Source organism: Haliaeetus albicilla, chromosome 15 (genome assembly GCF_947461875.1).
Source record: "Haliaeetus albicilla chromosome 15, bHalAlb1.1, whole genome shotgun sequence".
Lineage (NCBI taxonomy): Eukaryota > Metazoa > Chordata > Aves > Accipitriformes > Accipitridae > Haliaeetus > Haliaeetus albicilla.
In genome coordinates, this window is record NC_091497.1 from 34,748,276 (window position 1) to 34,774,358 (window position 26,083).

Sequence of the window (26,083 nt, forward strand, 5' to 3'; positions counted from 1 at the left end):
TCTTTTATTTTGGCCATAGTATGTGATACTGTCATAGCGTTGTCTGTGGTGAAACTGGAGTAGCGGAGAGTTGGACTTGCAGTCCTTAATATTGGCTGATATCTTGATTCCTACAGGCTAACTTTTTACTGCAGGTATAGGATGGAAGCCTCTGACATAATACAGTGTTTTCTTTTATTGTCAGTAAAGTTCAGGCAAATGTAAAAAAAACTAAATTATTCAGCTAAGTAATCTCTCAGATTTATACTGAAATGTCGGGCGCCTCATATCAAAACACCACCACTGCTCTTGTATGACATGCCTGGTTTTAGATAACTAATAAGAAAAAACGAAGAAGCTGGAGTAAGAAATAGCCATTGTTACATGTCCTAATATGATAGGGTTGAATGAATTGCAAGAACACTTTTTTTTTAATGCTTGCCTATTAGACAGGGCAAAATGCTGAACAGCATCATAAAGCATGTTGGCTAGTTTTAGGCTTTCCAGAACTTCAAGAAAATGAGAATCACAGTTTTGTTAACTTCATCAACATGTTCATTTTTTTCAGCTCCATGTTCATGCATGTCTTTTAACCCGGAAACCAGAAGGCTGTCCATAGGTCTAGACAATGGTACAATCTCAGTAAGTACATCCAAAGATTTCTAGTTGAAATGCTTCCCTTTTGAGAAGTATATGTGTGATGTTGTGGTGAGGATATTTTTGCTAGCGTTTGGGAGAGAGACTTTTTACTGCTAGTGGAACTGAAGCTGTAGTGTAGAAAATGGCAGATTATTACAAATTTCATTCCAACTGCCACAAAGAGATTGAGTGGGGTTTACAATGTTTATTAGGCAACTCAACAAACTGTCTTAATTTGCATATCTCTTTAAAAATAACAACGCAGAAAAACAGCTGTTGTTTTATTAAATTTGAGTGCCTTGTTAATCATACCATACCAAAGTTTTTTGAAAGCAGCAGTTAAGAGGGGGAAAAAACATCTTCTCAGAGGCAGAAGGTGGATTTCTGCTCCATATTTAGCTGCTTTTCCAAACTTCAGGGTTAAGATTTTGTTTTCCTCTCACTTCCTTCAGTGGAGTTGCCCCTAACTGGAAGTGCTGTTGCTGAAGGATTTGGTCCATTAACATCTAAGATGTGTGTGTGTGTAAGAGAAGCAGAGTGGTTTTTAGATCTGGGACAGAGGGTAACAGCTGACCTTATTAATTGGATTTTTCTTCTGGGGTGATGAGTAAAGAGCTATATCACTTTGTGGAAGGGTCATGGGTCAGTGAGGTATTTTTCACCTATGCCTCATCAATAGACTCCTCTTCCAGTTTAAGATCATTTTACCATCATTGCAGATTTTTACTGCTGTTGCCTCTGCTTTATGGGCTTTATAACTGAATGAGTGTTTTGCAGGTTGACATAAGGGCAGCTGTCTGCACGAAAGCCAAGATGGTATTTGGGAAAGGGTGTGTGACCCTTTTAGCTGTTGGCTGTGAGCTGTATCAAAGATGTGAAGGTTTTGACCTATAAAGCTATTAATGGCTAGTAGCAGAGATTTTTTTGTGCTTGTAGGAGATTTCTCCTTTTGTATCTAGGAGATGGGACAGCTGCCAGAGAATTCCCTGCACCTCTGAAATTCCCTCCTTCCCACTCTCTGAAATAGCTGTAATTTGCCAGTCCTACTAGGCACTTCTGTTTCACCAGGCCTTTGAGGAATGTGAAGGCGACTGTAAATAAGGTATTTAAATACTGTAGCATGATGGAAGAGATGTGTCCTTTGTCTTCAGGGTATTTTGCCTTGAAGAGTCAGAGGGTGCTTGAGTCTGAATGGAGTCAGATATTTTCCATTCTGAAGCTAAAGAAGGTAAATGAGATATGCAGGTGTTAAACCAACAGGTGACTTCAGGTACTTATAGGCATATATTGTCATGTCTAAGGCAGATTCTATTTGTTGCTAAGCTGGGCTTTTCTTTTCCCAGTCTTCTGGATACAAGTACATAGGAGGGGGAAAGGGCTTATGAGTGTAACTTGATTTAGTCCTCTCTAGCTGCAGGCATTTGTGTGCTAGAGGATTGTGCAGAAAATGTGCTCCACAAACTTCCACAAGCAATGAAATGTTTCCCCCTGTAGCAAACCTAAGGCTTGTAAGAGAAGCCAAAACTGTAATGTGCTACACAAGAAGTGGTGGAGGTGGGAATGGAAGAAGAGCAAGGGTAGCCCCGTATTCAAGTCCCAGCAACATTGGGGTGTTAGAGAGAATCCCCGAGTACTTTAAAGCGGGTTACAACCACCCTCTGGAGGAAAGGATAGATTTTCCTTCCTGGGCACGGCTATGATGATTAGTTTAGCACAGGAGTATACAAGCAGGGCACACTGACCACAAAATAAGAGAACTTACTACAACAAAGTGACCTTAGTGCCATTACTTCTAATTGTGTGGCCCTCAAAGGGAAAGTACAGGTAATTTACTTGAGCAGCTTGAAATATTTGGGAATTAGTCAGCTGTTCCATGTTAGCACTTCTGGTAATGCCCAGTGTACGCTGGGTGCAGGACCAAAAACAATACTGAAAATCATTCTGCATCTTCACTTCAACTCTGTAGAAGGAAAGGACTCCTGGCAAGGGCTGTAAGCTGACACAATACTCATGAGAGTGCCACGTAATCTCAAACTGATCTTTTTGCAGTGCAAGGAAGTACTGCTTTTACTTTCAGTTGTAAATGGAGATAAAAAAGTAGAACTGCCTTTTTTCTTTTACATGAAATTTATGTAAACTGTGTGGATTTTGGTTATAAGCCTGGCACCTCATTAATGTGTATAGTACATTTTGAGAAGGATGGGCAGCAATGCTATTGTCACAGAAAGACATTCCAGCAAAGCCACCATGAGGTGAGCTTGTATGGCCACCTTTCCTTGTGCAACAGGGTGACAATTTTTGCTTCTACAGAGGTGAAGAGATTGTTTTCAACCTTTTGTAGCTTCTCAACATGAAGGCTGCACAAGCATTTGTGCAGCACAGCAGACCATTCTCTTGTGCTAAAGATTGTCTGGCATCTTGCTTGAAAAGCAGTGTGGTACCTAAAGTAAAAAAAGTTTCTATGTTTTTTGTTTTGGTTTGTTTTTTTACACTTTGCAAACCCTTTTGGAAAAGAAATAGCATTTCTGTTACTTTACGTCTTAGGGACTGCCTAAGGTCCCTTTTGGAAGCCAGAAGACTTTATCATGGTCATAAATTTCTTGCTCTGAAGTGGACAAAAGCATGTTTTAACAGGTGCAAGTCTCTCAAGATACCACAACAAGAAGAAGCAGAGGAAAGGTCTATTACTTGCAATAGACTGGAGAATTCCACAGCCAAGATGAGACTCCTCACCTAATTTCATCCACTGAAAGTTAGCTTCCTAGATAAAGTTAATCATTGGGTTCTGCAGGCAGTAGAGAAGAGGTGAATTGCCTTTGGACACACCCATGTTACTTACCCGAGAAATTGTTTTAGAATGGCATAAATCTCTCTCCCCATTTCTGGGGAGATTTAAATGAGGGATTTAGTTTTTAGGTAGCTGAAGCTGAATTAAATTGATCTTTTTTCTGACCATGCTTGTGTCTCGATGAAGCTGTTACATACTTCAAGGAGGGCCACAAGGACAACAGGGCACCAGAAAAAACCCTTTAGAATTCTTCCTTGGGGAAGAATTATTAAGATAAATTCAGTTTCCACATCATCTGATCTTGCAGGTGTCTACAGGTTCAGCCATAAACAGCACTTTGAAAACCTGAGAATGAGTCAGGCTCTGCTTGCTGATGTACACCCTGGGACTGTGTACTGCCACTGTGGGAAGTTTACTATTTTTTCCTTCAAGAAAACTACAGGATAGTTTCTGTCCTCTCCCAGTTTTTTTACTTTATAGAGTGAAAACACTGTAATAATTTTATAGAGGTTTCCTTGCAACAGATATAGATGTAGGGTCTGACAGTAGATTTAAATTCTTCATTCTCTTCCATTTCTGAAGCGGGTTTGTTGTTCTCTGGAAGACGTGAGAGTGCTGTCGGTCACTTGTGTTAACAGGACGAAGTCAAGCCTTTAAGGAGATCTGCCATGTGCTGTCAAAATGGCATCATCTATGAGAGTACAGACTGTAAATTCCCTGGGGTGGGAACTAGGTTGTGAATGGGTAACACATAACTAATATATAAAGATTATTAACTTTCAGAAATGGATTCAGTTTCCTAAGCAGAGGTATCTAGTGCTATTTTGGGATACATCAGTTGGTGTCCGCCTGCAGCTCTGGAAAGGCATGGGTCTTCCTTAGACCCTGGGCCATGTCAGCTGGCCCCATGGCCAAGGGCTCTGAAAATGGCACACGCCTGAGGATGGGTTTTGTTTGTCTTAACAAGAGTCATTTGAAACAAGATGCTGATAGTATTTCCAGGATGAGAATTTACAAAGGTCTTAGGCTCAAGAGAGGTTTGTCGTTGGTGTATATGTTTCAGTGTGAGGGAGGCGTGCTCCATGAAAGTATAGTTGAGAGTCTTTGTACAACAGTGGGCACTAGATTGGACAGTCTTTTCAGATGCTCGAGACTTCTCCTTTCTGCTTTGTGAAGGCTTTCATGGTACCAAGTCACTGTTCTAATAATAAGCTAATAACAGTCAAGACTGATCACTAACATTTTCAGTATGGTAAAAAAGGTAGTAAAGTAGCTCAAAAAAAACCCTCTGAAGAGCAATCTTACCAGAAAAAATGTTTTTAATCCCTGCAAGGAGGGGTTTTGGTTTTGCCATCCTGAGCACTCTGATATATCCCAGCCCCTTCCGTGCTACAGGGCTTGCACAGGACTTGGAAATCTTTCTCCATTCTGTTAACAAGCACCAACTGGACTGTGTGGGTGATCTCAGCCTTTCTAGCTCATTAAGAGGAGCCAAAAAGCTGCCTAATGAGAACTGAGCGTCAGCAGCTCTGGGAGGAGCAAAACATCTGTGTATGGAAGGATAAAAAACCAGTTTCTGCTGGTACAATGTTAGAGATGTAGTCGGTGTTTTTGTAGCGCAGATGACACAATGTATGTGCAGTAGGGCATTAATTTCTTGAGCAAGGTGTCCTGTGCTAAAATATCTGTCTATTGATGCAACCAATACATTTGGCCTTGAGAGGGAGAGGGGAACAAGTGCAATGGAAGAACACATGATAGTGTAAAGGGGAGCAGGGAGTAAAAGACCTGGGGAAAGATTAGAAAATGCAAAACAAGGAAACATTGCAAATTATCATATGGTTTCAAAGAAGAAAATGAGAAGCAAGAAGTCTTCGGGGGGGGAAAAAAAGAAATTATATCTGGCATTAAAGTTAATTGGAGCTGTGTTTGTTTTGTACTGTATTTGTTCATCTTTTTGGATGGAGCAGTGTATTAACAGTACATAGCTGTGGTTTGTATTAAAGCATACAGAGCTAATCAATGCTTGGGTAAACCTTACGAACTGCAGTTGTGTTTGATTCACTGTTTTATAATGGAGAACTCAAAAGCCTTTTCAGCCTTCCACTGAAACCATGGGACTGTTTGGATCACAGAACAGAATGGCCATGTCAAATTTTTCAATGGAAAACGGCAAACAAAAATGAGAGTGCAAACCGTGCTCTTCATCCCACCTGAAGTCACCAGCATCTGTGTGCCACCACAGTCAAAGCTGGGGACAGCCAAGTCGGTAGGAAAGCCAGACATATTCTCCCACCCCATTTCTCTTTAGGAACCAACAGCAGAAAGTTAGCATTCATAGTAAAGGGTCTTGCTTCAAGTAGGCTTTGTAGTAAAGCATTTCATGTGGTGCTTTACTGTTCTTCAGGCAGTGGGTAATGAAAACCACTTCCCCTGTAAGTAGCTAGAGAGGTATAGCAAATTTTTAAAGTTCTGTGGTCTGTAGAGTTAAGGTGACCCTGATACAGAAATCCAGCTGACTTAATTGATTTGTTACTGCTGTTTAAATAACACTCCCCACTGTAGTCTTCAGTTGCCAGGGGAAAGCTAATGGTAGGTGGAGCAGATTAAGGGAAGGAAGATGAAGTAGAGCAATTCAAGAGAACATATTTATAACTAACTTATGAACAGAAACCTGGAAACAGCAAAATACATAGCTGCCTCAAATCACTCACGGTTGTTTTCCTGGAAGCTGGGATCTGTAGATGTTCCACAGATAAGTATTGCAGCCTCTCCACCTGCGTGCCAAGCAGTAGATATGATGTGTTAGGGTAATCCTGGTGCTGGAAAGCCATGCAGATTACCTACAGTGACCCCACAGAAAATGCAGAGAGAGACTTTTTTTTTAATTCCGGTTTGGAAACTGTGGGTAAATACGGGCTTTTTGGTGGTTAGAATGTCTTCTCATGCTCTTTTGCACTAAATATTTGGTTTGCCTTAAATATAGTCTGTAGGCTCCTGAAGTCCAGTCTTCTATACTGTTGCGTAGTGCTTTTGGCAGTGCTTATACATGAACGTTTCATAACTGTATGCTTTAAAATTTAGTTTATCTTGTGTTTGTAATGTTTCTTTTATTTTTTCACTCTCTTTCAGCTTAAATGAGTTAGGTTTTCCTTCTTCTGCCCCCTAGGTAGATTAGCTCAGGGAGTTTCTATGTAGTTCGCTATAAATTATTAATATGATGTGTTTTTACACACCTTGGTTTTTCTCTGTGTTTCTCTGAGTACGCGACGTACGCATGTAGATACCTGACAGCAGTTTGAAAGCTAGTTCATGTGGTGGTGCCACAGAGCCTACCCTTTGCCTGGGTGTTTCCTCCGGAGAGAATTTGCAGGAGTTTTGTTGTGGCCACTCTGTTTCCCCAGCTTTGAGCAACTCTCCTCTTCAAAATGAGCAGCAGGGACACCCAGGCACTCAGTCAGTTTAGCCACATGGGTTTTTCCAGGAGCTGAGGCTGCCAGGCAGACTCTTAGCTGCTGTTTTCATCATTGCCTCGTGCAAAAAGCCATACGGGCAGTGAAACAGCAGCACCGAGGCAGCAGGACTGCAGAGCCGGTCCCCGTAGGTGTGTGGGCTCTTGCCTGGCCGCAGGAGCGAGCCTGGCTGGGTCACGCCACCCATCTCTGCCCAGGCAGCCACAGCCTGTGCTAAGGCACCCTCCATCCCACGCACAACGGCTTGCGAGCCACAACGAAGCAGTAGCAAAACAAGAAAGTCTGCTTGTGACATACCAGAATAAACATTAACCACTAGTGGGATAAAATCCAGGGGGGAAAATGTCTGGGTTTCTATTCTTCCGAAGCACTGAGAGACTTTTAAAGAATGTATTCCTATCATGGATTATTGGTACCTAGTTTGGACCAAGCAACTTCAAGGGGCTCTTACATTCCTGTCAGGTTTTTTTTACTTCTTTTTTAATAGTTCCTCTTTTATCTCCACCGTTCTGTTCAGAAGCACTTGTGATGTTGTCTCTTAGGCAGCTTTAAAAAGTAAAATAATTTAGTTTTTTAGATGGAGGTACTCAAAATTAGCAAAGGTATAGACAGGGCTATGCTTGCAAAGATGGGAGAGTTTACCTTGGTAACAAATTCAAATGAAAACACTCAAATGCTTTGCATCTCTAAGCACTGTTTCTTTTGTTCTTTCTTTCCCCTCCCTCAGGAATTCATTTTATCAGAAGATTACAACAAGATGACACTAGTGAAAACTTACCAGGGTAAGAACCATGATCCATGTTAATTGGTTTGTATTGTCATTAATTTTTGTTAATGTTCTCTTAAGGAGTGCAAATGGAGAGAAGTCTCCTTTACAGTGATTGTTTGTTTTTTTTTTTTTTTAACTAATGTAAATGCTGGTTTTATCAATAGATCAATAATGTGCTTTGTTCTGAGATTACAAGACTTTTAAAGAGCTGTTTCATGTTCTGTTTTTCCTTTTAAATGTTCCTTTGGAATATCATTCTAGACAGCAAACTGCCCAAAATCCAGACCACGTTTGGGGAAGAGGAGTATTAATTTTTAATCTTTAGTAATCCAGTGTATTTAATGCAACGACTGAGGAAACTAACCCATCTTTTAGGGCTGAGGCATTTAGGTCTGTAGCTTTTGGGGTTAGTCAGGTTATATGTCAGTAACTGTCGGCTTCAGTAATCTCAAGATTATCAGTGAATACCTGTCATAATAAAAGGTCAAGAAATGCTAATCTATACCTTTTCTAATTTTATTCTGGTATTCACTAATTTGATGTTCTAAGAAACCTAGCTATTTATCCTTGTCAAACCTCTAAAGGACACTTCGTTTGGGACAGGCATTATTATAAAGGTAACAAATAACATGTGATAATTTATTCATATATCTCTTTTGCTGTTAGACTAAGAGGTGGTGTGATATTATACAGTATCATATCATATTATATGCTAAACATCGTGTTTCTGTATAGAAGCCTCTGACATGTTGGCTTGAGGCTTCTCACATACATTTTAAAATATGTATTTACTCATATATTTTGAGTTTTATACCTTGAAATGTTGACAGGATAATTTAAATCTAAATGGAGGCTCTGGGGATTGCTTTGTAACATTTAGATTTTAAGGTATGAAGACAATCTTGATTTTTGCAGAGCATGGCTAACATGCATTGGCTTTTGAGTTTTTTACTTCAGTTCTTTCATGAATGCCTGGTGTGTTGTAAAATTAAGCTAGAATGCCTGCATTTTTTTTTAGCTTGTAAAACCTGAACAAAAATATCCAATGATGATAAAATACATATGTGAATCTTAAATAAGATTGCTGCAGTCTGACTGTACAAATCTTTAGTATCCGAATTTGTGATTGCTCCACAATCACCAAAGTTTGACACACCTAGGTTTCACATTTAAGGCTCGTTGCACTGAAGAGTCCTTCCTACTGACTGTTCTGTAGCCCCCTTTGTTATTAGCTCATCCATTTGTATGCTTGGACTCAGGTTTGCAGGCTTATCACAACCTGTGAAGGGTGAGCTGAAGTCTTTTTGTCTGCATATGCAGAACAAGATATGCATGAGACCACCTTTCCTGCCGAGCTCTTCAGGGAAAAGCCTGAAAATTTTGGAAGGGGGGAACGTATATCTTGGCAGTATGGCAGAATAGTCAGTTGACTGTGGCAGCCCACCCAAGGCCTGGGGAGCACCCTGCATAAAGTTAGAAAAAAATTAAGGATAATGAAGGCTGATCTCATGGCCTTCTGCTGCAGTGTGCCAGATGTGCTGCTGCTGCAGAGCATTGGAGGAGGCCTTTGGATAGGAAGATGCCACGGAGAACCTCCATGGGTTGTCCTGTGGGAGAATCCCAAGAGTTCAGATGGCATCCCCCAGATATTGGAAAAAAAGGTCCATTAACATCAGTAGAGAGGCAGTACAGCTGACCACAGTCCCAACTGGAGTCACTTTCCTAGACTGCCTGTCTCAGCATGAGAAGGTTTTTTGATCGGTTCTGGTCATTTTGTGCCAGGACTCTCAGATGTGTTAGAATATTTTATCTGAAAGCTGTGGACTTATTTTAGGGCAAGAGAAGCAATACTTGTGCCCAGAATAGGCATCATTTTGGTTCTAGCCCAAACCACAGCGAACACTGACAGCGGTCAGTGTCTGCCTTCAGGCACTTCAGCCAGTGCCTGTGATGCTCGCTGCTGCTGTGTCCCTCGGGTACGGAGCCCCTGCCCCACTTTCCTCCCTCACCTCCAGAGTTTGATGTTTGGTCTTTTCCTTGTTTAAGCTGATGAAAACTGTATTCCCCTAATTTAAAAAATAGTGACAGCGTGTGAGTGGTGTAGTTTGGGGAGCGGAAAGTGTGGTGATCCCAAGGCTGCTGGGATCCCCCAGATTCACCTGTGTGTGGGTGTCTGTATAGAAATCCCCCCTGTGCAAGGGTTAAAGAAGCATTAGGGCTGGTGTTCTGCTTTCTGCACATTGCCAGCCACGTGGGCAAAAGTTTGGTTTTGGAAAAATACGCCCTCAGGTACTGTTGGAGATGCTTTTTTTTCTTTTCTTTTTTTCTCCCCCCACTGCTGGCTTAGGAAAAGCCAGACTGCTGTTAATGCTGCAAATGGAGATGGCAACCAGAGAGGGGGAAAGGCGGTCCCAATTCATTGCTACAGGAGGGACAAGACTCGTGAAGGGCCATTCAGATTCGGTAGGAAATTTTCCCTGGAACAGAAGTTGATAGCTGCCATAACACAGCCAGGCAGGACATGGGGATGGAGGAGAGCTTCTGCATGAAGGCACACTGCCCAGCTTTCCAGCAGTGCTGGCAACCCATGCTGAGCTACACAAACCCCTCTGGGCCACTCCTCTGTCCAGACCAGAAATGACATGGCACTGAGTAAGTTACAGCAACCCAGGGACAGTCTTGAGTTGCCTCAGCTCCACTAGAAAGTGTCATCCAAAGTCCCGAGGGGCAATTGCAGCAGGCAGGTTTTTGATGGTGCAAGGGAGCAAGACAAAGCACAAGATTCCTTGCTGTTTGCAGCGCACCCGTGACCTGAGGCTGCCTGCTGCTTCACAGCACAGTGCCTCTCACCACCCCCATCCATAGAGACGTGCTCCCTGATTCTCCGCTTTTCATACTGCGTGTGGGTGGGAGAGCCCAGCACCCCCTCCACCACTTCCCCGGGCTCATCTGGACCCATACTGGAGGTCTGGGGTGCTGGGGAAACATCACGAAAGTGAGATGCTCTGGGAGCTGCTTTGAGTCACGGGTTCCTGCAGTTCCATCCGTACAGCGTTAGGCACTTCCATGCTCCTCTTGCTACAGCAGCCTCCATCCAGGACACTGGATCTGGGCTTACTGGGGGTGTCACTAGGGCCAGAGTCCGGTGGTGCTGCTGGGACACATCAAGGAGGAAAGAGCCTCATCTTCCCATGCTCTCTGGGAGAATATGCAGGGAGGGGCTGCGTAGTCCTTTGGGTAGGCATGTCATGATCTAACAGAGATGAACCTTCCACACCTGGTCCAGGAGGAGTCCCCTCCACAATCCCATTCCTGTAGTACACCTTCCTCACGTGGCTGTACCGAGGCGCAGGGGCTGGCATAAGCACCTTGGCAAAGCCCTGGGGCAGGGAAAAACATAATTAAAAAGGGACATGTAGTTTTGTTGGGGATGGTGGCCTTCTAGTGGTTCATTTGTTAAAAGCCTCACTTCTAAGAAGTGTTGGTTTTGTTTAAAGTTTTCAAGTAAGGCCTTTGTATTCTTTAAAAATATTTTAGGGGGAGTAAATAATTTTATTTAGCCTACCAAGGGTCTTTAGCCTTAGCCATGCTGGCTGGTTTTGTGTGTGCTAGCTTTGTTTGTAAATGTTCAGCAGTGCTCTTAAAAGTAGCACCTTGCACAGCAACTGCTGGGCTGTCGATCGTCTCCTACAACAAAGTATTATTATAAGTAGCTGAAGCTGCTGTAGTGATTAAAGGACATTAATTGTGTCTTGAAAGACCATGAATATGTCTGCCAAATGATCTGCTAGTGGTGGAGAATGACAGCACGTGCCTAAGCTGTGCTTTGGTCTTGGCAGGGGTCTGCGGCCGGGTCCAGTGTCATATGGTGGCCCGGCACCAGCAGCGTACGTGGCTGGACATGCTCCGTGGAAGTTTTGCTGCGACGCTGTGTCTGGAGTTGCGAAATCTTGTTTCTTGAAAGGGATCAAAACACAGAGATTTGGGGATGTGACGCAGTGTTAGTCAGGACTCCAGGGTGGGTCACGGGGCATTGGCCTCCTACAGGCACTAACTCCTTCCCTCGTGTGGGGAGGGGTAGTGCAGGCATTTGAATGGTGCCGTTTGGGATGTGCTGCGAAATTAAACTTTTCATTCTGTGTCAGTCTTTCATAACTATCACCGTCCCCCCTTCTTCAGCCACAGCACCAGCTGCAGGCATGGACAACCTCCGCTCATAGTGACCTTCTCTTTTCCTGGGCAGCTCCTCTTGCATTCCTGCGAGACTACGGGTGTTGAAGAAACCCTTCCCCCCGTCAGCAGCCTTGGCTTCCAGCCCCTCGCCGGCTGGTCCTGTCGCATGGCTGTTGCTTCTTCCCACTCTGCACAGCTTTCTCCACCCTGTTTCTTGCAACCGCACCTTGCCAGTCCTTGGCCCCTTTGGATGATATAACAGCTCCTGCTTTTTTTTATGTATTTTTTAAAAATGTATTTAACACATGCTTGTTCTGCCAAGCAGGATTTGTAGACCTGCTTCTGCCCTGTGCTTTCTGCAGCCTGCCTGTTTTGGGGGTGTCCCCCTGCCTCCTTGCTACAGGCCAGCTCACGCCATGTCCTTACTTCTGCTTTCCCCTATGCACAGCCTCTTCTCTTGTGCTTTTCTTGCACATGCTAAGCTTTTCTTTCTTACTGCTAACTTCCACCTCTCTTTTGGTGTTTGCTGCTGCTTTTCACTGTTGTAACTCTCCCTTTCACCCAGCACAGCTGCTTGCCCTGCACTGTGCGTGGCCATGCACTGGCTGTGCTTCTCGGACCTCTGCCTTTACACACAGCACAGACCCTCCTTTCCCCTGCGCTCTGCCTGCTGACGTCTCGGCGTGCACCTCCTGGCTGCAGTCTCTCTTCTCTAGGCACCCTTCCATCTTCTCTCCAACCTGCTCTTTGCACGGTGCTCCCTGCTGCTTTCTCATAGCAGGAGTGCAGCCCCCCTGCTCCCTCCCACCCTCCAGCTGCAGATGGACCTGCTCCCTTCTCCTGTCTGCTGCTTCTCTACCTTCTGCACAGCGTAATCTTCCCACACACATGGGCTCTCTTCTCATGGTGGCTTACACACATCTGCTCTTGCCTGGTGCTTGCTGTGGCTTTTTCTGTACTGTGACCACATTCATCCTCCATCCCCCCTTCTCCATCCTGCTGTTGTTGCAGGGAGCAGCTTTGGAAGTGTTTGCTCTACTTTTTTTCTGCACACAAATGGTGATCAAGCCTTCCGTGGATGAAGGACCAGCTTTTTTGTTTGCTGCTTCACGACCCTGAACCTGTGTTAATCCTAGGGCCCAGACCTCTTCCTTGCTCCACTGTCAGCTTCCAACCTTCTGACATTTTGCTGCTTTAAGCCTTACGTGGGTCAAATTCCTTCTAAATGACAAGTGACTCCCTACTTGCATTTGTCCTCTCTTTCCTCCCTTACTTAGATGATCTCCACTGTGTTCTTTCACTTGGTTCAGATATTTCTGCCATCAGTGTGTGTGTGGTGGCACCAGCTAAAACATGCGGTACTTGCAGGTGGACAACAGAGCGCTGAATTGAAAGCTCTTTTTGGGGAGGGAGGATAAGCAAAGCTATCATGTACACCCCTCCCACCTCACACATTTCTTTAATGTCTACTCCTTACATGCCAGAGACAGCTGCCTCACCATCCACAGGCAGTACTTCTAGCAAAAGGTACAAGCCCTGCCTTTTAGAAGAAGTTTTAGGAGGAGATTTAGGACAGTTGGCTGGTGCCAGATATCCCCACGGCCAGTTCAAAGCATGGGGAGCCGACTCCAGCAGTAGCAGTTGCCACGTGCTGAGAAAACATTCCTGGACAGGCCTTGAACAGCCTGATCTGAGGCAGCTTTGCACGCCCTGTGGAAGTGCATGGGTCTGTCTGCAGCACTGCTGGTGCACACGAGCCCCTGGGACACCTATACGAGCGCACCAGGTGCTTGTAGCAGCATGCATCCCATCGTGGCTAGTGCGGGTGCTCCCGGGGAGACCAACAGATAGGTAAAGGCAAGCAGTAGTCACCCGTGGGGTCACTGAATTTCTTCCCAGAGAAATCTGGAGAGGAGAGAGGATCTGTTTAAAAGAGCTCAAGTGACTCCTGGGTGGTCCCCATCCTTCTATCTTGATTACAAACCCGGAGTTTAAAAGGGTGCGGAAATGAAAGCCAAAATCTGGGCTCTTCTATGGGCAAGGGTGAAAGAATCTGGGCACAGTTCATGTCTGACACTGTAAACTGGTCTAGCTGCCAATCGCGGTTATGGGAACTTGTGTCAATGCATCTATTGATTTTTCTCCACAGGGAATCTGGGTTTAAAAAGCAGTGTGGATCAGGGGCAAATGTTGCCTTGCGCAAGCCTCCTCTTCTTTGCTACAACTAGTTCCCCCTCGTAGGGTTTGAACACAGCTCTCGTCTGTGCTGTATATTTGTATAGGGCAGGCAGCAATCCTCCCATACGGTTCTGAGGAATTTCTCTGCATTTCAAACAGAGGTTTCAGGCTGGTTTTTAAGCTTCCAAAGATATTTAATCTTTCCAGCGTGTCAGCTTTTACACAAACAAATACAAGCAGCCTGCTTTGTGCGACACATGTTGCCAGGTCTCAGAACAGTAATAAACCAGTAGGGCTGTAGATTGAGGAGTATGGCATTTGCTGTGAAGTTACAGCTGGGAATAATTCTGCATGTCTTTCCAGCCACTTGTTTTATTAAAAAGTCGGCTCAATTGGCACTTCACAACCAAGCCCACTGGTCATTCATACAAAAAACCGTCTGTACAAGCCTGAGTTCCCTTGTTTTAATGAAAAGCCTTGGATGGCTTTATTTAGGTAGCAGTAGAAATTTATTCCTTCAGCTGTTTTATTCATCTTTCCCAGCTGTGATCTTTTTGGGGGGTTGTTTTTTTTCTTTTAATTTTATTCCAATGTCCTTTTCAGCTGGTTTGCATGCAATGCTAAAAATTCCCTTTGGTGCAGGGTTGTGCCTGTGCTGTAACTCATCATTCTGCTGGGGTACCACAGTCTGCAGCTCAGATCCACCAGACCTCACAGCAGGAGGAGCAGCAGCGTAGGCATCTGCACTTCTGTCATAAGACCAGCTCAAAAGAAGTTTAAGTAGAGCCCAGAGTCCTTTCCACAATGGCAGCTTTGTTGGTGATGATTCAATGATGGAAGGAAGACTTGTGCTACTGTAGCAGATAAATGGCTGCAGTAGATATGGAAGGAATTAAGTCTTGCTTCTGCTCTTTCTCAAGCAAACGCTGAATGTGCAGAGCAGGAATCTTACAGGCTGGCATGGTAGCTCGTGTCAACAGGATTATTAAACACCAGCTTCTTCTGTAGGGAAGAGTGAGCGGAGCAGTTGGATGCAGTTGGTATTTGCAGTGGTCTTCTGCCCCTGTGTCCTTCTCCACAATGTGATTATGTGTCTGTCTGCTTCATTTTCAGCTCATCAAAGCAGGGTCATGATGATTCTCTTTGTCCTGGAGATGGAGTGGGTGTTGAGCACTGGACAAGACAAACACTTCACGTGGCACTGTTCAGAGAGTGGCCAGCGGCTGGGAGGGTACCGCACCAGCGCAGGCGCGTGTGGCCTGCAGTATCCTTTGCTGAGCTCTCAGTTTTACTTCTCTTTGGTACTCAAACAGCCCTTTTAGTTTATTTTTCTAGTTGTCCTCCAAATTTTGTGCCCTGTATAGGTTCAGTGCTTTGTGAGAGAAACTGTTATTTAAAGCCAATTTTAAAAACCGTCTGTTCTCCTTGCTTTGTCTCCTTAATGCGCAGTGGCATATTTAGGTCTAAGCATTTTGAGCGAAACAATGGGCGATCTGCAACCTATTGTGGTCTGCTGTTGTAATAAATATGGACAGGGCCTTCATTTAAACATGCAGTGCATGCTTTCTTCTAAGAATTAATGGTAGCAAAGTAGGTCGGTGATCAGGTCAGTGGGCCTGTGTGTATGCATGGTAAAAATTAAATGACTTTAATATAAAATAATGAGTACTTGTCCTTCACTCTGGAACAGCCCACTATATATTGGGAATTTGGGTTAACTAAAGAGTAAATGGCTCCAGAAATGGCACTCAGGTGGCTTATTCACCTAGAGCTGCCCCAGCTGCCTGACAATAAAAGAAATATTAATTCAGCTTTATTGCAAATGAAAAGGGAAGTGGAAAAGTATGAGCTCTTAGGCTGAAACCAGGGGTTAGCATAAACAGAATTTTAGTGCCCTGTAGTGTATGTGGTATAGCTGATGTGTGTTTCACTAGTTCATGGGAAGTACGACTGACACAAATTTACTGTCTGAACATGGACTTCTTTGTATCATCTGGTCATTCAGCCAATCTAAATAGCATAAAGACCAAATTTAATTTTTAATTAAATGATAAATACTTTTGAAAGTGTGATGCAGGAATTTGTCCTGTATTCCCTAAATCTCTCTAGAGAATGGATCATTTTGAGTGATTTAAAATTTTGGAGGACCCTTTAATTTGGGTCATCAGATCATGCTGGTGGAGGGCAGGGAAAGGGAGAATCATTGACAAATATTGCAAAAAGCTTGGCAGTACCAGGAAAGTGGGTCTTTTTCCCCAGTGTCCTGTGTGCATAAAATCAGTGCTAAGCAGTTGCTCCTTAAATATCCAGTATGGACTCTGAATGTGGAATTAAAGTGGACAAAGAGGTCAGAATCTGTCCAGTTAGGTGGTTCCAATAGGTGGTTGAATGAGTCCAGATTTTATTCAGTTTAGAATATGAAGTGTGATGCACCTGATGTCACTGACACTTCCCCAAATATGACATAAAACAATACCCTTTCATTGTATTCATAAACTTAACTATAATGAAGAAGCAGTGTGGTGGGCTGACCCTGGCTGGACGCTGGTGCCCACCAAAGCCGCTCTGTCACTCCCCTCCTCAGCTGGACAGGGGAGAGAAAATAGAACAAAAGTCTCATGGGTCGAGATAAGGACAGGGTGAGATCGCTCAGCAATTACCGTCACGGGCAAAACAGACTCAACTTGGGAAAATTAGTTTAATTTATTGCCAATCAATTCAGAGGCACTACCACCGTCGCTGATGGGTTCGGTCTTGGCCAGCAGCGGGTGCAACTTGGAGCCAGCTGGCATTGGCTCTGTCAGACATGGGGGAAGCTTCTGGGAGCTTCTCACAGAAGCCGCCCCTGTAGCTCCCCCGCTACCAAAACCTTGCCACACAAACCCAATACAAGCAGAAAACTAGTAATAGTTATTTTATACAGTTTGGGGAAGGGAAAGAGAGAGTGTACACCATCCAACTCTAGCACCTAAGTTAGAAAGCCTGGGGAGATGACTCCTCTGTTCATGGCAAAGGGCTACTTCAAAGGTGTTTCACAACAGAAACACAAATTGTGTCCGCTGGAATAGTCTTTTTTTTTCCTCACTCTTTGTTTTACTCAGGGAGACTGCACTATTAATATGAACAGGTATGAGCTTGATCCCTAAAAGGACACTCTGAATACCTCCTTGAGACTGGAGCACTATTCACGAGGTTGCAGTATACTTGTGTTAAAAGAATTAACAAGTCATGAAAGGAATGCAAAGCTTGTATAAGCAATGTATTTTCCTCAGCATTTACCCATCAGATTTGATGTGGAAACCCGACACGTGTTTGTTGGTGATCATTCTGGGCAAGTGACCATACTCAAACTAGAGCAAGAGTCCTGCAGCCTTGTTACAACATTTAAGGGACACACAGGTAAGGCCTCAGGAGACCCAGTTTGGTCCTTCATCATGCTCAGCATCAGGGTGGTTTGACTCTCCTGTGAAACACTAGGATGGCTTGTGTCAGTGCATAGCATGGAAGGGAGATAGACCTTCAATGGTCACTACAGCTCAGGGAAGTTTATTCTTTATTGGTAAAAATGAGAGTGATTGGACTTCTGGTCAGAAAAATTCTATGGCAGAAAATGCCCCAATCAGTAGCTGCTAATTAGAACAGAGTAAGACTGGAACAAGTTGTAGTAATTCTTGGGGGAAAAGGATGCTCCTCAAGGAAAGACCCATGCTGGGACTTGTGCCTCATCACACTTTAAAAACAGCAACCCTGGGATGTGATCCTGCCATCTAAGAGAAGAAATGGCGGTCGGCATTTTCTCTCCATATCCTTCCTCTGTTTGAACACTAATAGCTCAATCACAAGGTAGCACACGGTAGTTCAGTCCTCGTGCTGGGATACTGTGAAGATGCCCATAATATTCCACACTTCTCTTTTGTAATCTCCTGGGAATGATGGAGATGAAAGCTGTGTAGTCACACCATGACTATCCTTCTATCGTGCTTTACCGCTCAGTGGATTCATCTATGTGAGTGGCAGCAGAACCCTCTGCCTGCAGAAGAGCAGGATGGGGCTTCAGTAGGTTTTCTAGGCTGTTAGTTTTCAACTGGCAAGCACAGTGGCTGCATGGCCTTTGCTAAAGAGACCTGCATTTTAATCACTCTCCCTATTTTTGGTTGTATCTCTTTATATATGTTTAGCTACATTCCTGTCTTCCACTTTCTGTAATGAAATGACTGTTGTGTGCATCTCCTGTTTCAGGTGGTGTCACTGCTCTCTGTTGGGACCCAATACAGCGAGTTTTATTCTCGGGCAGTTCTGATCATTCCATTATAATGTGGGATATTGGAGGAAGAAAAGGAACAGCCATCGAGCTGCAAGGACATAAGTATGTTCAAAGCCCTTCCTCCTGCTTTCATGGGAGAAAAGCTAAAGGTAGAAGCCACATCAGGAAACAAACAGCCCAAAGGTTACAGTCTTCACAAGCCTCAAGCTTGTATCTGTGACCCCCTGTGGTCCATATACAACAGAAATAACTTGCTTGTAGTGTTTTTCAGCGTTGGGTCCACAGGCTGGTTTGAGAGGCTACAAAAGGTGATGAAGGAAAGCACGATATCTATAATCCTGAATGTGTTATGTCAGAGCCTGCACCTTTATTGGAAAGAGGAGGGCCCTCAAATGAGAACAGCTGCAGGGAAATTCTTGCTTTTTAGGTGTCAAGGTCCTTCCTTCCCCTAGAGGGAGCATCAGGCTTGACAATTATTCCTTTTTTTCCTCCACGCTAACTTTTTCCATGCCACTTTACCTACAGCCTGAATTCTAAGTAATGTGCTTTACCCATAGGGGCCTTCACCAACTCCTCAATGCAAAGAGGCTTCATCTTTGCACGTACAGACCTCACATTTGCGTGGCATAGTAGGTGTCTTTTGAAGAACGACACCTGTGCTGGGCGTTGAGTAGAGGTCAGAATGGCTCTAGCTGCGATGACCTAGCCTTTTAGTATTGGCAATGCAATGAGTTTGTTTCAGTGTACTGGGAGTGCATATGTGTGGGACTTTTGTGCCAGGCTCAGGTCTGGAGAGGCAAAATCCCACAGTGGTTTTGGTCTAACAGTTTCTTACATATTCATATGTTTCTTCTCAATGATGCCACGCTCTGCTGAGTGATTTGGATGCTGCTGGGATTTCAGAGCACTGCAGAGCTCTTGCTGAAATTCCCAGGTCACCCTCATACCCTACCAGTGGTGCTTGCTAATGCACTGCTGCTAGATTTATTGAAGTGAAAATTAGTTCTCCTAATATGGAGTTAGCCTCTGGATCTTAATCTGTGGCATGGCTGTTGGCTTGCACTGTACAGCATAGAGACCTGGTCCTAAGGGACATAAGAAACATTTCACCTGATGGTGCTGCTGGTGTCGGTAGGCGGGCGCTGGGAAGGCAGGCTGTGTCGTACCAAACTGTCCTGTAAACTCCTTCCCCTCTGGAAAAGTAGCCACGTGCACAAGAATACGTGTTAGCATGGAAGTCCTTTGGATAGACAAGACCAGTGGTGGTAGCAAAGAAAACCAAATGTTGTGGGTTATTTCCAGTTGCTGTATGCTCATTTACTGTCTTTTCATAACTTTGGTTTTTTTTCTATAGCAGTGTTGTATGGTCTTTGTTTCCCAGGTTGTAAATAGCTTGAGATGAGGCCTGGTTTTCTTTCTTTTATGAAAGAATGAGCACGGTTTTGGGGGTTTAAACTGACTTATTTCTCCCACGTTGCTTTTAACTTAAAAGAAGAAGCAAAAGCACCTAAATCTTCTACCTTACCTTGGGAAGGCTTAGGAGCAATTTAGTGATTCCTATATTATTTTTGAAACTCTCTATGCTTGTTAGTGCTGAAAGAAAATCTTCAGTAGTTTCTCAGCGCTTCATTCCTAGATGTTGCAGAGATTTATGAAAACAAAGTTGTTCCTCACTTTCTGACAGAAAGGTACCTTACCAGGGCTGCATTTATGCATCCAGATGTGCCTTTGGAGAGGGCTGGAGCTGCAGTTCTGTTCAGGCTTCCCAGTGCATCTGGGACCTCCCATCTCAGGAGCAGCAAAAGTAGTTATCAGAACAGGTCTTTGCTTTTGTGGATGCTGCCCACATGGGCGGCACTCTGGTCTGGTCCCAGCTGGACAGCAAAGACTGATTTGCATCTGATGGATGCCATGTACACTGAGGGGAGAGAGAAACATATGAGCAAACAAGTGGTTTCTACTGCTTTATTGTATATTCTATGCTTACTTGCGTACTAGCCATAGATGGTTGATTAGTAACTGTCTTGTTTCTTTTTCAGTGATAAAGTTCAGTCTCTCTCCTACGCTCACCACACTCGGCAGCTCATCTCCTGTGGTGCAGATGGGGGAATCGTCGTCTGGAACATGGATGTTGAGAGGCAGGAGGTAGATACTCAGTTCTTGTCGGTTTGGTCTGAAACAGACTTGGGAAGAAGGGGCCTTTCTAAAATGTGCAACTTTCAACCTGAGCAAGATCATTCCAGGCTTTAAAAATGTTTTTGGACATGCTCCAGTTGTTATACAGCAATTATGCTGTGCCTCTGATAATATAGTACAGGGGAAATTGTCTGGCAGAAAATGCATATTAAGTAGGCTGCTAAACAGCTCTTACCCTTTACATTACTGTTCCGAAAGACATCTTCTGAGGAGGGTAGTGTGAGATGTTCTGCTTTGTTTCTCAGGACGTCATGAGAAACATTGTCAGTTCAGAGGTAAATGGATTGATAATGATTGATAATTATTATGGGGTTTTAAGGAAACAAAACAAGAAAGCTCTTTGTCATCTCTGGAAACCTGCAACCCAGGGGTTTTTTTCCTGTTCTTGCTAAAAAGACATTTAACTAGGGCTTCAATCTCACCCGCTACTCGGTCTTGCTTCCCTCTGGTGTAACCACATAGAAGCAGGCCAAACAATGACTTTGCCGATCCAGACAGTTAGATTTCACCCACGCGCTCCTAATTGCTTTTGTGCTGCGTGGCCTATGAATGCAAGTGGGTGCAAAAACACACCCCGGGTCTTCGGTGCTGTGGGAGCAGCCTCCGCTCAGCAATTGCTGAGACCTGACTCAGAGAGAGGGAGCGAGCACGGCGCTGAGGGAGTCAGGCATCAGCCCTGCTCGGCAGCCTGGCAAATCCTGGTAACATGAGTCACGGCAAACCTCTGCCCTGTTCCTGCAGGGGTTAGGAAGGCACCCCCAGCCCCTGCAGTGGGTAAGTGTGAGCAAGGCTTTTGGCAGCATGGACTTTCACCAGCTTTGCTGGTTCTCAAGGGTTTTGGCCTCCCCAGGTTGTGTTTGTCTCCCTTGAGCAAGGAGGAAAGCTAAGTGGAAAATTGGATTTAAAAAAACTACTGAAATGGGCATAGGCAGGAACTGAGCTCCCTTTTTTATCTGGATTAGCATTCCAGTTGGCTCTCTTTAATTGCTAATCTAATAGCCAATTATGTCATCAGCTCCAACAGTGAAACGAAAGCAGAGTGGCTTCCTTCTTCCCAGCAGATGTTTCATTTTTGCTGCAACTCAAACATTCAGAAATGAAAACCTTTATTTATTTGCTGCCTTTGAAAGGCTACAGTAAGGGTTAAGACTGGCTGGCTGCAAAACAGGCAGCAAAGCTGTGACAAGGCTGGTTTTAAAAGTGGAGGAGAAATATAATTAGCTAAATGAGAGCTTAGCAGCAGGTGCTAATGGGTGCGCTGCTTTGTCAGACTATGGCTATGTGGGCTTGTTATCAGTAGTGCAATAGGGTGTTCATGGTGCTAAACCACTCCTGAAACATGAACCTTTGAGATTTTAATACCAAACCTTGGTTTGGGGTCCTGGAGCATTTTCCTCTGGATTTTGGCTTTGGCATTTTTGCCCTCATTTAAGGGTTTTCTCCATGTGATGTGTGCTCAGTACTCACCTTGATGCTATCAGATTTTCCCACATCTGCGAGATTGCATTAGAGTGAAGTCTGCCATTTTAGCCCTTGATTCTTTATTTTAATCTCAGTTTTTAAAAAGCTATAAGGCAACAACATCTGAAAGGTGCTAGAAGCCGTGTTTCTATTTGACTACAAAGCGGTTACTTGTCACAAGCAAAATGTCATCTTCATCTGTTGTTTTCAGATGCTTAAGTGATGAAAACTTACACACGCAGGTGTAAATCTGTAGGCATTAAACAGAAAGACTGTTGTGCGTAGACAATACAAGGATTTGCCCCAGCAGAAAGAACTGCCTTCAGAGTAACTGGCAGAAGAAGCTGAAGCACGTGGTTGCTTTATTGCTGGGGGTCAAAGCTATCCTGGGAGCTGAGAGTCTCATCAACCTTACCTTATCTTTGCTTGGCTTTTGTATTATTTTTAAATCTCAGTCTCAGCTGTGTTTCTTGCCATTTTAAATTGCAGCATGTAAGAAGCCAGTGGCTCTGATAAGACAACCACGGTTTGCCAATAGCGCTTCCTCACAAAATATTAAACATAATTTAGTGTTTATTTAATCTTGTGTGGTTGGTGGGGCTGGTTGGGAACATGAGGCAGCGCTGGCAGGGCTGTCCTGGTGTGACTGGGGCTGCCCTGCTGCAGGGACAGGACGGACCCGCTTGCCAGCACAGGCTTTGGGCTGAGCTCTTGTCCTGGTGGGGCAGAGAAAGGAGAAGTCATCATCTGCTGGGAAGGAGTGTCGGTCTTGCTAGGCCAGGTTAGGACAGACAGACTGACAGCCAGCTGGAGAGGCATCAAGAGCCAAGACTCTTCCTGAGTCTCATGTCCCCTGGAGGGATTCCTAAACACTGTGGGGAGACGTGCTTCGTGTCCTCCAGCAGCCCAGTGCAAGACAAGTGTCAGGGGACCCAAATGTAGGGGAGGAGATGGGCTGCCCCCTCCATGTGCCTCCCTGCCACTTCAGGCGTTTCTTGAGCTCTTTCAGGATCTGGCAAGACTTGCTTCCCTACAGGGCATCTGGTCCATGCTACACTGCACAGCAAAACCTGGCTGCAGGAGAGAGAAATGCCTTTAATATTTTCTTTCTTTAAGTCTTCTTACCCGCTTCATCCGCAGCATGAGTGCAAAACTATGCACTGTGTTAGGAAGTAGACGACCTTCCTTCCATCATCTTTGTGTAAAAGCAGGGAAAAGAGCTGGTTTCGGTTTTAGGCTTTTTCAGGTGAATCTCATCTTTCTCCCTGCTATGTGTGATTTGTAGCCCAGATACCTCTGACAGCAGGAACACCTCTTACAGTATTAAAGAAAGAAATAAGAAAAATAACAAAACCACATCAGTATTTTAGATACTTTCCCCTTCCTTCCAGATGAGTAGCTTGACAATGGGAAATACTAATTGCCCCCAGTTCCCACCAGAGGCACTAGCAGATGGTAAATGCTGTCCAGACAGGACAGAATATTTTTATATGATTAATTCCAGACTTGGAGAGGTGGGGGAGGCTTTGTCTGTTCCTGTGTTATTTTTGTGGTCTTATAATTGAACTCTGCTTCATGATTTGGGTGAGAATTGTTCCTCCCATGTCCTTCAAGGCTCAGAGCTGAGCCAAAAAAGACATCCCAGGGAACAGGCAAAATGGCATCTTGTGAAAATGGGGATTCTTAATCAAGTTTAATTGGCCACATTACTGCACCCCAATACACCTTTCTTGTCCTGTCTCTAGGCCCCATTGGAAGCTTTTCTGTTTGTTGCTCACTCCCGCTTTGCGTTTATGTGTGTGTGTGTTGCAGACCCCAGAGTGGCTGGATAGTGACTCCTGTCAAAAATGTGACCAGCCTTTCTTCTGGAACTTCAAGCAAATGTGGGACAGTAAGAAAATAGGCCTCAGGCAGGTTTGTATGCGTCCTTCACTGTGTTAACATAGTGCAGTTAGGCTTTTCTCTCATAACAGATCGTGCTAACCTTTTTTTCCCCTAAAGCCTTGAGAACTTGCGCTTTGTTCTTCCACTGAGTGCTCATTAGTGGGACAGCAGGCTTGCCACTGATGAGGCTTGGTTTTGTGGTCGGAAGGAACACACTTTTTTCTTCTATTTTTTTTTTCTTCCCCCCCCCCCCCCCCCCCGCCAGTCCCAATAGCAAATGCGTGTAATAGGCCTTGGGCTGAGTAAATTGGTTTTGAGCCTTCCGTAGCTTTAGTCATGTGGGATTTTGCTTATTGTTAGTTGAATGTGCTGTAGATAGAATTTTGCAGCTGATTTTTGGAGATTGTGCTGGAACAAAAGCTGTTTTCAGTGAGGTTGGGTAAACATCTGTAACTGCTCAGGCTGCAGTGGAAAAGGCTTATTGGTCTGCTTGGAACATGCTGCTGCATTTTCCTGCCCAGCGGGAGGGGGCTGCGGATCGCAGACTTTTGGGAGAGCTGCGTAAAAGTGCTGAAAGGGATGTTCTCATGGAGCTTGGAGAAGTCAGGTGTCTGGGGCAGAGCAGAGCTGCATCTTCTCTTTATGTGACGCTCGTCACTGCAGAGCCCGGCTGTCCTGCGGCCGGTGAGGCAGCCTCGCAGTCCTACACAGCCAGCGCATGAGAGAACATGAGGCGGGTAGCGTCAAAATGCAGAAACACTAGTGCTTCTGGGGCTGAAAATGGCCCAAGGAGTTGACCAAGATGATTAGATGGTAGGTGTTTACACTTAGAGGCTGGGATGGGACTCTAGAATGATGCTATGCTAATGTAGCCCTGTCCTACCTCGACCTGGAGATGTTTTAATGTGTCGCGTGCTGCTGAGTGGTGGTGTCATCCCCTATGCCCACAAAGAGAGACTGCCAGGGACGGGGGTAATTACAGCTCCCAACCCTGCGGCAGATGCCCGGCTGGCTGGTACTCATCTTCTGGGTGCGTAGCGGGGCTCTCTGTCCTGTCCTTTCATCTCTAGCTGTGCTAATGAAAAGAGGACAGCTTGGACTTCTTTCTTCCACCTTCTACCCAGTTGAAACCCCCCTGTAACACTGGTCACGCTCAGTGTAGAAGCCCTGACCCGCAGCTACATCCATAGATGCCAAGTGGTGGAGGCAGCAATAATTTACTGGGTGGTGTATGGTGTCACCCTGGGGCTTGGGGGAGAGGTAGAGTCCACCTAGCCTGGGTGGTGCTTTATCTGCCTCTTCCCAGCGTCCCTGCTAGTGATCAGCTGCTGCTTGCCCCAGGTAGTAGAGGAAGGGGAAAAAAAGTAAGATTCCCCCCACACACCCCATTTATTCTGAAGTCCTTGCCTGTTTTCCTTCATCTCCCTTGGAAGAGTCACTTCCCTGTTTGCTGCAGCCTCAGCTGGGTCTTGCTGGAGTGAGATGGTAGAGCCAGTGGGACCTGAGCAGTGACCTACCTGGGTTTGTGGCTGAAGATGTCTTTCCGCATGTTGTCTCCTATAGCACCACTGTCGGAAGTGTGGGAAAGCTGTCTGCGGCAAATGCAGCTCCAAGCGCTCCTCCATCCCGCTGATGGGGTTCGAGTTCGAAGTGAGGGTCTGCGATAGCTGTCACGAGTCCATCACGGATGAAGAGTAAGTGTGGACGCTGAGCCGGCTTGCACTGGAGTGGGGCAAAACTCCTGTGTCTGGGAGAGCCTGGGCAGATGCAAGGCTCCAGGAGGGAGCAGCCCAGCAGGGTTGTCCCTGGGCTGTTTCAGCAAACTGGGAGGGATAGCGAGGCTTCCACCTCTGCTCCTCTCATGCCAGAAAGGTCTCAAAGTGGAGTTTACAGGGAGGTTGCTGAATTAATGACTCACAGCAGCATTCAAATACTGATTTCCTCGATAGGGAACATTTTGGGGGAAAATCCTGCAATCACAGCCTTTGCTGATTTTTGGATTTCTTTCTTCAGGCGGGCGCCCACAGCCACTTTCCACGACAGTAAGCACAACATCGTTCACGTACACTTTGATGCCACGAGGGGATGGCTGTTGACCTCAGGGACAGACAAGGTTATTAAGGTAGGAGTGAGGAGGTTACTCTAGCTCCTGTATCTCATTTCCCCTTCCACTGCCATGTGGTGGCAGGTATGTCCTAACCAGCTTTCTTCCACCTAGAGACCTCTCACTGATGGACTTCTGCCCAGTAAGGACCAAGGAGGTCTTGGTCTGTGAAGTT

General features: G+C 45.0%; 1 protein-coding gene across 2 annotated transcripts in view; it reads left to right on the forward strand.

The window, feature by feature from the left end:
* Positions 1 to 26,083, forward strand: part of WDFY2 (WD repeat and FYVE domain containing 2) — a 75,284-nt gene that overhangs the window by 38,254 nt on the left and 10,947 nt on the right. For both annotated transcript variants that reach the window (XR_011327952.1, XM_069802753.1), the window contains exons 3-11: positions 548 to 621; positions 7,607 to 7,661; positions 15,113 to 15,263; positions 17,286 to 17,398; positions 18,239 to 18,365; positions 20,303 to 20,408; positions 23,733 to 23,834; positions 25,368 to 25,498; positions 25,818 to 25,926. Coding sequence is in view for 1 of the 2 variants with exons in the window: in XM_069802753.1 (XP_069658854.1) it covers positions 548 to 621; positions 7,607 to 7,661; positions 15,113 to 15,263; positions 17,286 to 17,398; positions 18,239 to 18,365; positions 20,303 to 20,408; positions 23,733 to 23,834; positions 25,368 to 25,498; positions 25,818 to 25,926 (968 nt within the window). In the remaining variant the exon portion in view is untranslated. The remainder of the gene's footprint in view (positions 1 to 547; positions 622 to 7,606; positions 7,662 to 15,112; positions 15,264 to 17,285; positions 17,399 to 18,238; positions 18,366 to 20,302; positions 20,409 to 23,732; positions 23,835 to 25,367; positions 25,499 to 25,817; positions 25,927 to 26,083) is intronic.